The 14,163-nt window shown below is 48.3% G+C and overlaps 1 protein-coding gene across 15 annotated transcripts in view; it reads right to left on the bottom strand.

Annotated features, from left to right (window-relative positions):
* The window catches only part of ANK2 (ankyrin 2), a 382,806-nt gene that overhangs the window by 227,029 nt on the left and 141,614 nt on the right, over positions 1-14,163 (bottom strand). For 9 of the 15 annotated variants that reach the window (XM_033133597.1, XM_033133588.1, XM_033133587.1 and 6 more), the window contains exon 1: positions 6,606-6,751. The exons of 2 other annotated variants lie outside the window; for them this stretch is intronic. In XM_033133597.1, the coding sequence (XP_032989488.1) occupies positions 6,606-6,686 (81 nt within the window). In that variant the 5' untranslated portion in view covers positions 6,687-6,751. Of the gene's footprint in view, positions 1-6,605; positions 6,755-14,163 lie in introns of those variants that run through there. 4 more of the 15 variants (XM_033133570.1, XM_033133571.1, XM_033133576.1 and 1 more) reach the window with 2 other exon arrangements.

Here is a 14,163-nt window from a genome sequence, read left to right as displayed (position 1 = left end):
TGGATTGAGACACCTTGCAAATTTGGAGGCTCATTTATTGGAATTTACTATTGACTAGAGAGACAACTTATAAACACAAACATAAATGGGCAAGATTTCACAGGTAAGATGAGTGACTGGGAAGATTCGTGCTGGAGGAGGACACAGAGTAAATGCCCCAAACAGATGGAAACCTAGGCGTGGACCTGAGTAGGGCGGAGCATGAGGACACGGCAGGAGAACTTCTCTCACTTACGCCTGTGAAGGACAAAGCCCGCGGTCTCCTCCTCTAATGTGACTCGTCCAAACGGCAGGCTGACTGTCTCCCTCTCCTTCATACTCAAGGAGCCAGGATCTAAGGTTCCAGTTCCTGCTGGGCTGCCCGTAGGGCCAGATGTTTTAACAAACTCACACCGACCTCTAGCCCTTCCCAGGCTCCTGCAGAATTTAGCTTGGGCAACATACATCATACTCATTACTTTCAACACTTGTACGTTTCACATAACACTTACACAATTTCTCTGGGTTGCTCATGACTTTTTCTTGGGTAGAGATGTCTGCTCAGCTACATGATAAACTCCACAACCACGTCCGTCAGACTTTCAGCCCAGCAAAGCCATAGCAGCTGCTGTAAGCTAGCAAACCGCACGGAACTGTGGAATTAAAGGAGCTTCCCTGTATGTTGGGAGGAAGCACCTAAATTAAACCGAGTGTAATAAGCTGATTCTTAGAAATTGAAGCTCATTAAGCAAATGCCAGGAATGAAGGTCTTCGTCTTAATGAGCACACACACACCTCAGTGGGTAGGAGATGACTGGCCGTGAGTCCCCAGAGATGACTGGCCTTTGACTCGTGATGAACACGAGTCAAAGCAGGTCTGATGGGTGAGGAGAAGCTCACCAGGTTTGGGCGTATCGTTAACCAGAACACCATCTTATGTCTTCCCTCCACCTTTTAAAACTTGACCCTCTCTAAATGGTTGGCAGGAATTATGAATTTCAAGGAACAGAATACTTATCACATTGACTTGGTCTCAGGTACATAAAGTCATTTTCTTCTACCAGAAGTTTGTCTCATCTGATAGCAATTTCCGCTCTGCCCTTGTGAGTAACAGGAAGTGGAGATGGCACGTGTATCTGTTGTGATGAGTGCAGCCAGTGCCCAATGAGATCAAACCAGGCAGTGGCTTTGTCTCTGCCAGCAGCGGGGATTAGAAGAGAACAAGCAGGAAAGAGTAAAGCTGTGGCATATTTGTAATTTAGTGTGCTCTGAATCAGGACACGGCAGTAATCAATAATTTAAACTATGAGTTCTAGTTCAATATGCAATCACTTGTCTCTTAGAAACTTTATCAAGGAGAAAGAAGCCTGAAACACCTCAGAAAAGAGTGTGTGAAAAAGAATCTTCCACGAGCAGCGCCTGAGCCTGTCCCATAAACCGTTCCTCCAGAGTACTTAGACCAAACTTCTGAGAGCAGAATCAACAATTTACGCTCACTGAATTTAATAAGCCACCCGAAGATAGCAGTTGGCTCGTTTTGCTGTCGCTCATTGTGATGGATTTTCAAAGTCCAGTTCAACGTCTGTATGGAGGGAAAGAAACACCTGCACCCACATATCACACAAGCTACGGTAATGGAAGCAAAAGGACGGACAGAGACGTCCCGCTAGGAAGGAACCCCCACCATGTGTTCCCTCAGACTCGAGTGAGCACTTCGCAGACTATGAGGCACTGATGAAGGGGGAGAGAGCTAGGGTGTCTGAGCAGAAGATGACGTTGCAGGGATCTCAGAAGCTTTGCAAGACATACAGGTAGCTTGACACCTGGTTTCCATGGGAGGAACAGTGGAAAACATGTCGTGTGTTGACGAGTCTGAGAAGCATCTCTCATTTCTCCGGCACCTTCCCTACATGTAGTCCCCGAGTGCAGTTCCTCCTCTACCAAACTGGTGTACCCTCAGGGAGTTACTCTGGAGGTGACACGGGAGACTGTCTAGACACGGAGCAAGAGAAGACAGAAGGAGGCTCCCCACTTTGTGCCACTGCTGCTGCCACGGGACGTACACAAATGTCACGGCATGAACCAATACACACCCTAACACATCCATGGAAATGAGAGGCTCTTCTTTCCAAAATAACTCAACGCCATGCCTGCTGACCACGTGCTGAGGCAATGGTTCTAACTAAACTCTCATGCACATCCTGCTAAAACTTCCCAAAAGTGACTGAGCAGGTCTCGAGTTTGTCCTAAGAATGTATTCTTTTGGCAGGTGACCCAGGGAATTGTGGTCAGCAGACAGCACTTCATTCTAAAATAGCGTTCATATCTGGCTATTACTTATATATGCAATGAAAAAACCAGTATCATAAAGGCGGGCAGAAAGAGATAGAAACAGAGAGAAGCAGCATGTAAGGGACTTTCCCATCCAATAAAAAGATGTCCACAATTCTGGCAGAGGATCCTCTAAGTATGTTCAGTGATGGGAAGCACTGTCTTCAGGTAACAAGCTGTTGGGGTGATAAGTTGACGTTAAAAAGGGTAATTTATGAGTTATTTGAAAAATTGAAGAAATGAGGATATTACTCAGATAAATTATGTGTGAAAGCCTTTGTCGACTTGACTGAACTTCTAAATTCAAAACTACTTTGGCTGCAAGAGATCAGGGCAGCCAGGCCTTGGCTTTGCCGCTGGACCCTCTAAAAAAGCCCCACTGTCCTCGGCTGTTGTGACAGTGAGCCATTTGCCACGCCTCTCATTCACTTTGCAGTCACTCAGCTGGCACCACCTTCCTCTCCCCATTCGGGCAAGGAAACAGCAATTTAAATGTGTATGTATACAACCAAAATACTCTGCATTACTGCGAAGATTTTAAAACAATGGTCTAGATGGAAACATCGTAAATAAGTAGAAGGCGCCCTAGAAAGCCCTTTAATCGAACTGCTCTGGAGAAAACAGCAGAGGTTGAGTGTTATCTCTGTACAGTTACCCCATGAGCAAGGAAACGGATGTTAAGCCGTCCACTGTCTCCTGTCTCAGAAGAACTGAGACCCTGCAAAGCCCGCTGTCAGGTGTCTGGGGGTGACTGAGGCTGCTCGGTTCCATGTCATTTATGCAAATTAGCAAAGGCTCCTGCAGCCTCGTTCAGTATACTGCCGTGTCACTGAAACAAAGCTGGAAAGAGTGGGTGCTACCCACGTACACAGTCTTGGATTTCAATCAAATCTGCCTAAACACTGTCTGGAATCAGGTGTCAGCGTTGTCTGGGGTTAGAACAGGCTAAGAACGCTCTGATTCCGACACATTCCACACCGGTCCCAGTGGCTGCCTTCCCTCCGGGATTCCAGCTGAGTCAGCATGTCCCCATTTCCTGTCCCACTGCCACCAACAGATCAGAGTATCACCCCAAATCTGCGCCCCAGGCAATATCCGTTCCTGTGAAATAACTGGGCCTTAAAAAAACTATTCTATTAATGAGCCAGATGAAAATGGTTTCTATGAGTACTTCAACAAAAATACTGTCTGACCTATTTTCCTTGGACACGAAAGAGCATCCAGTAATACATAAATTCCTCTCTCTCTCCTAAAGTATCTTTGTGTTCAAGTTTGGGAAAGAGAGAAGCAGCCGCTGACACCCAGGGCAGGCCTGGCCCTATCAGCTTGGCCGTGGTGTTCCCTGTACATAAACAATGGTAGGTCATGCTAGACCAGGCCCCTCTGGGACCGTCACAGAGCAGGACAAAAGGCACCACCCCTATCACGTCGGCACAGGACAGAACAGAAATAGCGTCCAGGGCACGGAATGCCAGACGTCCCATCTCTGGTTAATGATATGGCTGCTTCTCCACCGACCACAGGTTCAGTCTGCCCCCCTAGAGCTGACTTAGTGGGGTACACAGCTGCAGAACTGCCCCTGCTTCCTGAGGGCACCCAACCCAGAGTGAGCACCCCCTTCTCGGCCCCTCCAAAGCCCAAATCCTGCAGGTATTTCTAACTCGGCCCCCCTGTCCCTGCAGCCAGAGCAGCCATTCTTAAGAAAAGCTAAAAAACTGTGTCTTCGAGGTACTCACTAAAAGGCTCCTATAAAACGAACTCCTTATCTTCTCACATTGTGGGCTCGGTGGCAAAGGAGCCTTTGCCACAGAAGAATTCCTGTTGTGAGGTGTCGAACAAGCCACGGGCTGCGGCTCCTCTGCTAGATATTTCCCACAGGAAGAGGCATGTTCTGGAGGAGCATGGTTCCACATGTGGCATCCACAGGCCAGGCAGCCCTGGGTCTTCCACAGAATGGCCCATGGGGTCACTGTGGATTAAAGTGACATGGCATGGACCTGGTCCCCTCCCGCTTTCTCAGATTTTGTCCGTAGTAGAGAAGCTTACCTCTCGATTCGCATGTCCTCGTGACAGCACATGTAATGGTCTAGTTTCTAAATATACAAATTTAAGTTGCCTGCTGTGCAGAAAGATGTGAAGCAGGAACCTGAAGACCTGGGGTACCTGTACAGAAATCTCGACAATTCATGAGGTCAAGTTTCTAGTTATCGTACATAACTTGGGACACTGTGAAAAATGACTCAGCCTTTGCTAAGTGCTGATATTTTGCTCTGCCTCCCTCGAAATACAAACATACTCTCCTTCTACAGGGTTTATTACAACAGGTGACTTCCATTTAAGGGAACAGTCACACCACTAAAAGTTAGTGCCATCAACCATATAGTAAATACCACTCAAAGAATTTCACACACATTATTTTAATCCTCATGAAATACCAGAAGGTGTATACAATTATGCACACGTTACAGACGAGGACCAGATCAGAGAAATTAAATGATATACTCCAAACACACATATCAAGGATAAGCTGAGATTCACACCCACTTACACCTGATATGACAGGCTGCAGGGAGAGAGAGATAGTGTGTGTGTTTCCTTGTAGGTGAAATTACTTTTAACACTCAATGTTCGCTGTCTTAACATCTCATTTAATATATGCCTCTGAATGTATACATACACACACACACACACACACAAACACACACACATTCAAAACTTGCTAGTAATTGTTATCATTTTCACTACAAGTTTGGAAAAGAATTTATTCCTAAAATAAATATGTTTGAGAAAATGGAGCTTAAATAGCATTGGTGATCACACCAAGAGCCTCCTGTGCGATGACTTCCATCGTGTGAGTTTCGCGTCATCACTCGGAGCCTCCAGTGTCCCTGACACGCGTGCTCCGCCCTTTCGCAGCTCTGAGCGTCTTGTTTCTACAGCAGCACAGGCGGTTCAGAGAGAAATCAGAGGACTTGGAAAGGATATTGTGAATTCAAGCAAAAATTCCTTCTTTCTTTTTCTCTATCTCGTGCTCTTTCTCTTTTCTATTTTTTTTCTCTTTTTAAAAAGGTGATCAATTAGCTGACACTATAAAATGCCCTGGGGGGGGGTCCAGACCCCTTCTGTACAAAGGACATTGTATGTCGTCCCCTCCCGCCCTGGGTCAGCCTGTGCCTGTAACAGACCGCATCGCTGTCGTCATGCGATTATTAAATTTTCACAAGAGGCAGGCTTATTTTTATCAAGTTACACAGCGCCATACAAACATACTAACCCCTTTTTGCTAACACAATGGTCTTAACTAGTACCAGGGGTTACTACTTATTTTGAATTGTTAGATTCTGAGACATGTAGTACACCAGACACCTACGGTTTTGGAGCACAATGCAATTTCAACATTATAAAAATGAAAATATTCATTTGTTCACGATACTTATGTTTCTAATCTGCTCCTTCAAAACCCAGGCCATCCACTGCTGGCACCATTTACATTAGAATCGAATCTTGTATCCTGCCCTACGGCAGCCTCAGAAAGCCGGCGGATTTGCAGAGAATTTATTTAAAAAGCATATCTCCGAGGTGGGGCTCAGGCGCCCGCGAGCCTGCGACAGTTTCCAGGACGAGTCGGGCCATAAAGAAAGCGCTGGTCCTGGGTGGGGCCTCCCTTTGCTTCTTCCCGCTGCGTCGCCCTGGCATCACCTCCACGGAAACCAGCGGTGCGGGGAGGTCACGCAGGCAAAGCGCTCCGCGGGCTGCGAGCCCCGCGCCCCACGCCCCGCACCCCGCGCCTCGCACCCCAGCCCAGTCTCTTCCCGGTTGTCTCCATCCGCGGGAGCTGTCACGCCGCCGCCTGGGGAAGTGCGGGGCGCGGGCGAACGAGGACACGGCGCGCCGGGGACCTTGTTCCTCCCGTCACAGCAGCCGCCCCTCGGCGGGAAGAAGGCCCTGAGCGGTCGGACCGAAAAGCATCTGCCGGGTCGCCATCGCCAGCCTAGCACGGAGCAAGCAGCGGGCCACAAAGCTCCGCTCGGCTTCACGACGCACCTTATCACTTCCTTGTAAACTACTCATTCCTTCTAAAAACACCACGGCTCTCGGTGGCGGGTGAGTGCCAGATGCACCCATCCGGGCCGCCTGCAGGACACACGCACCTGTCCCGTGGCCGCGCCCCAGGGTGCGCCCACCGCAGGCCAGGCCGCGCTGCAGCTGGGCACGGACGCTGGGAGCCAGGTGTTTGCAGCCTCAGCGCGAACACACTCACACGGCCAGACAGACATCCTCCATCAGCAACTTACCTTTTTGGGTCTTTTTCTTCTCTGACTGGTGCCATTGAACTTCTCGCCACTGTCGCTTTTCTGAGCTGCATCTTCGTTCATCGTTGTGCACAGTTTGCAAAGACAGCTCTGCCATGAGACCCGCCGCCGCACAGGCCACCAGCGAGCGTGCGCGGGTGGCGGGGGGTGGGGAGGGGGCGCGGAGGGAGACAGGCGTTGCCATGGCAGCAGCTGCCACCGACTTTTTCTGCCTGCGCTGCTAAATCAGGTTCACCAATCACAGTGGGGCTTCCAGGGAAGCCGGCCTTGGAAAAGAATGCGGGGCTGGGGAGACTGGGAACTGCGGTCCCTTCTGACACACCCTCCACTCCATCCGCTCTCAGACGGCACGCGAACCCGCACAAACCCACAAAAATCCCCACAAACCACACACAAACCCTCATAAACCCCACAGAAACCCGCACAAACCCTCACCGAACCCCACAAACCTGCACAGACCCCACAGACCCACACAAACCCACAGAAACCCCCACAACATTTCCCCTCCAGGTGCTTCAACAGGACAGACGGACACCTGGTGAGAAAACACTCCCGAATGCGCCTCTGGACCTGCAGGGATCCTTTCCACCACCCAGAGGTTACTCAAGGAGGAGGAATGGCTATTAATACCCTACGGTGGATGCAGGTGCCGTAAGCTGTTCCTCGCTTGAGTCGAACGCACTGAGTGCATTGAGAACTGCACTCAAGGGTGGCTGTCCTAAAGCCCTGACAAAGGCCCCCCAGCTAACCCAAACCATTCCCTCCTATGCCTCCTCTCTGCTCCACAGCTTCCGACAGGACACCTGCGACACCTGGCACACCTGCATGCTTACCAAATGTCCCTCCCACACAGGCCCGGGGATGGTGTGTGCACACGCATATGGGTGTGTGTGCGATCACTGGATTTCCTGGAAACAGCGTGACACATGGCCCATTAAAGGCAGTTAATCAACGTTTCTTGAATATATTAGCTACACACTCTGGTAATATAAATAGAAGGCGTCATGGAATTAAAACACTGTGTAACTGATGTTCACCAAACTCAATCCCTGCTCTCCAGGAGCTTATAGTAAAGTTCCACAATTCTTCTTGATGAGAAAACAGCACTTGTTTTTATAACAAGAAACCTGGTTTCATCTATTGGGTTGAGGTGGCCATATTGTATATTTAAACATTAAAATGTGGATGCAACCAGAGCCTAATGTGTTTTGTACACATACACATGCACATGCTGCACACCTTTTCCAATTGCTAGGAAAGAATGTGTAATGCACAGTGTTGATAGGCGTAAAAACAGAAGGATTAAACTAATGAGAGAATTTATGAAACACACGCTGAAAATCCAAGGTACCTATGCAAATATGTTATAGCCATTCTTTAATCCTGTCATCATTATTACAAACATAGGTAACTTTCAATTCAGAAAAGACTACCTTAAAATGCTTCTTCCATGAAAATGGGAGCTCATCTTTCCAGTAACACAGCAAGAACAATCCGCCTCCTGTCCCCACTCTGCCTCAGCACCCAGAACAGGGTGCCTCCCAACCAGCGTCAGCACGGCCTTGCTGTCCTGCCCTGCCCCCCCTCCTGGTGGAGCTCATTCCCACCAGGATACCTGGGGTCCCACAGCCAGCACTCAGGCCTGGCCTGGGTACTCTTCTTTCCGTAAAAGCCCAACAGCACTGCTACAGAAGCAGCCAGAAGCCCTGCTCCCGTTGTCCTCAGAGCCCTAAGCTCAATCCTCCCTCACGCAGCCCGTCCCTGACTCCCTCACCTGTCCCCACAACATTACCACACAGGGAAAAGGTCCACATCATTCACGGTACAGGTGAAAAGACAGGTAAACGGCGGTTTGGGTAACTTGCCCAGATAACAACAGGCTACAGAGCTGACGTCCTGAGTGCAAGACCACTGCGCTGTCACTCAGTCACAGCTGCACAGTGTAATAAAGTGTGGTGAGCTGAGCAGAGACAAAGCTAGGAATGCCAAGAGCAGACACCACAGCCAGGTGACAGTGGCCCAGGTAGCAAAGGGAAATCCTTACTGGTTTTAAGGAAGCATATTTCATAGGCATGGAGTGTTAGAGGTGATTACATTAATTTTAATATGCCTATTCTGTTTTATTAAACGTTAGAGTTAATAGTATTATAAAATCTGACACTTACTACTTTTTTTATTGTGACATCATTCAAGTGGGGTCAAGTCCCCTGAAGTATAATCAGTTATGTCTTAGAAACAGGTTCTCTTCCAAAAGTGAGTTTGTCAGTCAGAGCTGTCTGCTGTTAAAAATACATTTTTCATAGAAACAATGTTATAATCAGGGTTAGTTCTCTAATGCCGTCAAAAGGCCTTCCTGCAGTGGACGATGTCAGCAACCAGGCTGGACGGGACAGTCCCTCGGACCATTCTCGTGTCCTCTTGGCCAGCGTCGGGCTGTGCTGAGGTCCTACCCCCAGCAGCTGATACGTGACCGCACTGGGAACAGCCCCTCTGCAGATGCATTCAAGCTATTGTGAGGTCATACTGGGTTAGGATTCCTTATAGGGAAATCGGGGTGTGTGGACACATGGAGGGAAGAGAGCGGTGTGAAGACAGAGGCAGAAATGGGAGCCATGGGGCTGTAAGCTCCAGAATGCCAACTGCCAGCAGCCATCAGACACATAAAGCGATCAGGAGGAATCCTCACTTCGAGCCTTCTGCAGCAGCACGGCCATGAGGACACCTGACTCCAGACTTCTACCTCCATTAACGGTCAGAGCATGAAATTCTATTGTGCTAAGCCACCCAGTTTGTGGAACTTTGTTAGGGCGGCCGTGGGACACTAGTACAACCATACTTTCCATGTGAGTGCAGCCATGTGCCGACGTCCACACCTCAGAGTGTGGGCAGAAGTGCCCCTGCAGACCCAGCTAGGACAGCCCTCCCAGGAGTCATCTTCCCTCTTTGCCCACCTAGGGGCTGAGACCAGAGGGAGACACAACAGGGCAGGGGGGAGAGGAACAGCTTGGGGAAAGCCTGAGGTCCTGAATCACTGTGTGGAGCAGAGTCTCCCTCCTCCCCACACCCTCTTCCACGGACCCTAGTGGGACCTGGGTAACTTTCTGTCACTGACATTATGTTGCTGTTTGTGACAACAGTTAGATGCAGTAACTCACCACATCTATTCATGTTCTCTGGAACACAGTCACCTTTCCACTTTGGGCAGAAATGTGTTTAAGAGGCTACATCAGCAGTCTGGGAGAATGATGATGGTGACAGGGGACAGACGCATTAGTCAGCTTGTCACCACCAACAGTGTTACATTCACAAGCACTGGGAGGAGTGAGACGCAAGGACAGGGCAGTAGGGAGGCCTCCTGCCTAACCAGCAGGGGAAGAGACCTCATCTCCACAAAAGCCTCAAAGAAACATGCCTGCAATCCATTTCATTTAACCAATGAGAAAACACGACCAGAAACAGTGGACAGTCCTGAGGTTCCACAGCTCATTCGTGGCAGAGGGAAGACCAGACTCTAGAGCTTGTGCCCCCTCAAGAGGCAGCCTTTACACCGAGGTGGCCTTCATATGGGGGGACTTAAAAATCCTATGTTAAATCTTGTCTACTTTCATTTGAAACAAGGACCCATCAGGTCTTGCTTCAGGTGTAACAGGCTGGAGAGAAACCAATTCATCACACGACCACCCTCAGGGACTGACTGGGAAGAAAGACCCCATTTCTCATGTAAATACAATGTGTGGGGCCTAGACTGGGGCAGGCTCCCTGCAGCTTGGTGAGTTAGACCTTACAGCAGCCACAGGGGCAGGCTGGCTTGCTTCACTCAAGCCAGTCTTACATAAGGTGATGACAGAGAGGTATTTGGCTATAAAACTTGTCATGTCCAACCTAGAAAGAGAGCTTCTGGAACCTATGGCATGCCATTTTAGCAGCCAACTTCACCTGAGGCAAACAATTATTAACATTTGCATAATAATTAATTGTAGTCTCATTTTGCATAAATATCAACAACGCTGTAGATTAGATGTAGAATTTCATGGGAGAATGAGAAAATGTGGGTGAGCTCAGAACGCGCGTGTTCCCGTCTAGGTCAGTTTTTTAGGACGCACTGTCACCTGCTCGCTCTACTACATGCAGCCCCGCTCAGTCTCCAGTGATATCAGGCCTTGAAAATAGCTGTGGTAATTGGGTTTTCCTGCAGATGCAAATGAACGGCACACTGGGGCCGGTTGTGTCCTTGACAGACAGATTTTTCCAGTGAGATTTAACTTCATGACTGTAAATATTTTAAACCTTAAACCATCTTGAAAGAGATGACAATTTCTTTTTCTTTTAACTATGAAGAGAGTGTACATCAATAAATACCCAACACAGAAGCAACCCAGAGGCCTCCTATGTAACTCGTATGTGAATGTAAACGTATCTAAAAGATGCATAACCACAGCGGTGACAGAAGTGACAAAAGCCACGAGGACTCATATTCTAGAGGGGAACGTGGAGACCATCCCTCTGGCCTCCCACGGTCAACAATGAAGCAAAGTGGAGCCAAGTGGGCTGCGAACCGGCACATAAGGCTGCGCCTCAGCTGGCAGCGTCCTATGCAACTCCGAGTTTTCTCCTCTCTAATCTGGTACCATCATAGGACTTCCGGTGCCGCTCGGGACTTCCGGTGCTGACAGGACTTTCGGTGCCGCTCGGGACTTCCGGTGCTGACAGGACTTCCGGTGGGCTCTCTACCGAAACCAACGTTACGCCTCCCGCCCTGCTTAGCACACACAGAGGTCCCGTGATGGCTCAGTCACCCTCAGAATGAAAACAATTACGATCTGTTTTCAGAGACAAATGTTTCAGGCATTCAAAGGAGATTGCTGAAGGAGAATGAGACAAAATAATTATTTTTACATGTTGCAAAAAATCCCTAGTTTAGGTCAGGGTTTGCTACAGCTGAGAATCACAGCAGGAGAAGGCAAAGGAGGATTCAGTTGGGTGAGATTGCTTCTTCACAATGTGACTCTTGGCCAAAAAATCTCACGAATGATGGAAAAGAGCCCTTAAACAACTGGATATGATCAAAAAGACAACAGATGACAAAGGAAGTCAGTTTGCTACCTTCTCTCTCCTATGAATGAATTACTGATAACCGACCACTAGTATTCCTACCGTTTAGGGAAAAAACTCAAAATGAAGAATGTATTAATCATGCTTTAACTTCTATCACCACCCGGTCCAGACTGATATCATTCCAAATATTTATTGCTGTTACAAACAACCTCATAAACTGAGTGGCTTCAAATAATAATTTTCTTTTGTTCACAGACTTGTGGGCTGGAGATTCAGGAAGGGCTCAGAGGCTCGCTCAGCTGACCCAGTCACTCAGATTCATGGGGGCAGCCAGGGTTGGGGGACCCACCTCCACAGGGCATCCTCACTCACATAGCTGGCACTCCTGGTCTCTCTCCCTATGTGGCACCTCGTCCTCCAGCGCCTTTCAATTTGGCTGGTGGCCCCCAGGTACTTACATTCCCATGACAGCTGGTCTCCTCTGGGAGGCAAGGGTCTGCCATACTTTGTTGGTCCAAACAGTCACAGGACCCATCGAGATTCAAGATGTGAATAAATGGACTCCAGCTCTTAGGGGGGTGGGTGGGAAGGTCACGTTGCAGTAGAGCATGTGGGATGGGAGCCATGTTGAAAATGCAATCTGCTACAGACGGTGAGCCAGGGCAGACACCAGGAAGGAGGTAACATGAGGGCTGACTCTGCATACTGTGAACACAAGGTCTTTTCCCAAGTGAACATACACTGCAAGCTAGAAATGCAGTATTCTGCATTGTTGTTGTTGTTGTTTAATAAAAAAAAAAAAAAAAAAAAAAGGTTTCAGACATTCATTTCTGGAATGATTAACTACAGTGTCAAACACTCCTATTCCCGAAGGTGAGTTTCATGTATCACTCTTTCTGAACACGAGCCATGTGCCTGACTCCTATTTGAAGCACAGCGGCTTTTGCACTTTCTCTCTTTCCTGCCACTCTCCTTGGGCACTCACTCCCACACCATTCTGTCCTTCTATATAACTTCAATATGACCTCATAGCAACCTTAAATTCTACCGTGCAAAAATAAGTAAAATGCTTAACAGGGAAACAAAGCATCTTCCAGCTTAGACCTAACTTGAGCCAATGTCTAGAAAGAGACATTCAGTGTGTGCACTTCCATTGTGAGCTTCAAATCTATACCAGGAAAATGACTAAACACACGAGAGTTGGAGGCAAGATTATCAACCTGTGAACACAGTGTCACTACAGCCCAGAATGGGTCTTCAGTGCTGGTTTGTAGAAATGTTGGATAGTATTTGTTCTGGGCCTCAAAAAATCTATGTATGTGACAGCTTCCCTTTGTCACTCATTCTTCATGGTTCCTTCCACTTAGGCCTCACTTGTGTTTCTCGCTTAGAAGTGAAAATAAAACAGTGTCTTTTTTAACTACTCAACCTGCTTAACTACCAGGAACAAATTGTACGTGGGGCCTGGAGAATATGGTGAAAGGCAGACCTGGAAGGAGGGTCTCCAAACTCAAGTAGGACGAAGAACCCTCCTGAAGAAGTTCAACAAATCACACATGCCAAATTCAGGAAACAGAGTGTGATTGGCCCACCCAGTTTGCTCACACTAACTATCTGTACAAATTACTGTATAATGTCTGCTTGACATTTCATCCTGTGTAAGTATCCCAAAAAAACTTCCCATCTGTCAATTTACAGAAGTATTTAGACTATAACAAACAATAATTTTCTTTTGCTCGCAAACTTGTGGGCTGGGGATTCAGGAAGGGCTCAGAGGGCTCGCTCAGCTGTCTGAGTCACTCAGAATCATGGATGCCGGGGGAGGAAGCCAGGGTTGGGGGCTTTGCTATACTCAGTGCTATCTATACAGGTCGTGATGGGGAAGCAGGTGCTACTTCCCCATCCTATCCGCGGGCCCCAGTATACTAATGCCACACTTGCGTCTACGGCTATTCTTCTCAAACTACAGGAGTCTAAGTAAACACTGATATGCAGCATTTCAAATTTCCTTTACACCTAGTCAATTAAGAGACCTTTCCTGGGCCCATAAACTTATCGACCTAGAAAGTGTCAAGAAGTGTGACGAATCTGAGATTCTACCTGCAACTGACCCGTTAGTCTGCTGCAGTCTCATGGGTGCTGGCAGAGGACAAGACTCCTGGGTCAGAGACCAAGAAGACTGCTACTCAGGGACTCAGCAAACTTGAGTCCTTTCCCCTCACTGCCACTCTCACGGAGGTAACGTGCAGCACAGACGGGTGCCTGCACATTCTGTGGCCGTGTACAGGATAGAAAGCCTGAGCTCAGGGGACCCAAGTCTCTTACAGGTGGCAGTAAGCATCTCTGAACTGTGCTCCAGCCAGAGCCATTGTCTTTACCATGCTGGCCAGCCAGCCTGCCAGATCTCTGCTCCTCAATCTCCCGAGGCTGCTTTTTGCACCAACATCCTTGAAAAATAGTCCGGAACAAAAACAGACATTGCTCT

This window comes from Rhinolophus ferrumequinum, chromosome 18 (genome assembly GCF_004115265.2).
Source record: "Rhinolophus ferrumequinum isolate MPI-CBG mRhiFer1 chromosome 18, mRhiFer1_v1.p, whole genome shotgun sequence".
Lineage (NCBI taxonomy): Eukaryota > Metazoa > Chordata > Mammalia > Chiroptera > Rhinolophidae > Rhinolophus > Rhinolophus ferrumequinum.
The sequence above is the reverse complement of the archived record's forward strand: the minus strand, read 5'-3'. Positions and strand labels throughout refer to the sequence as shown.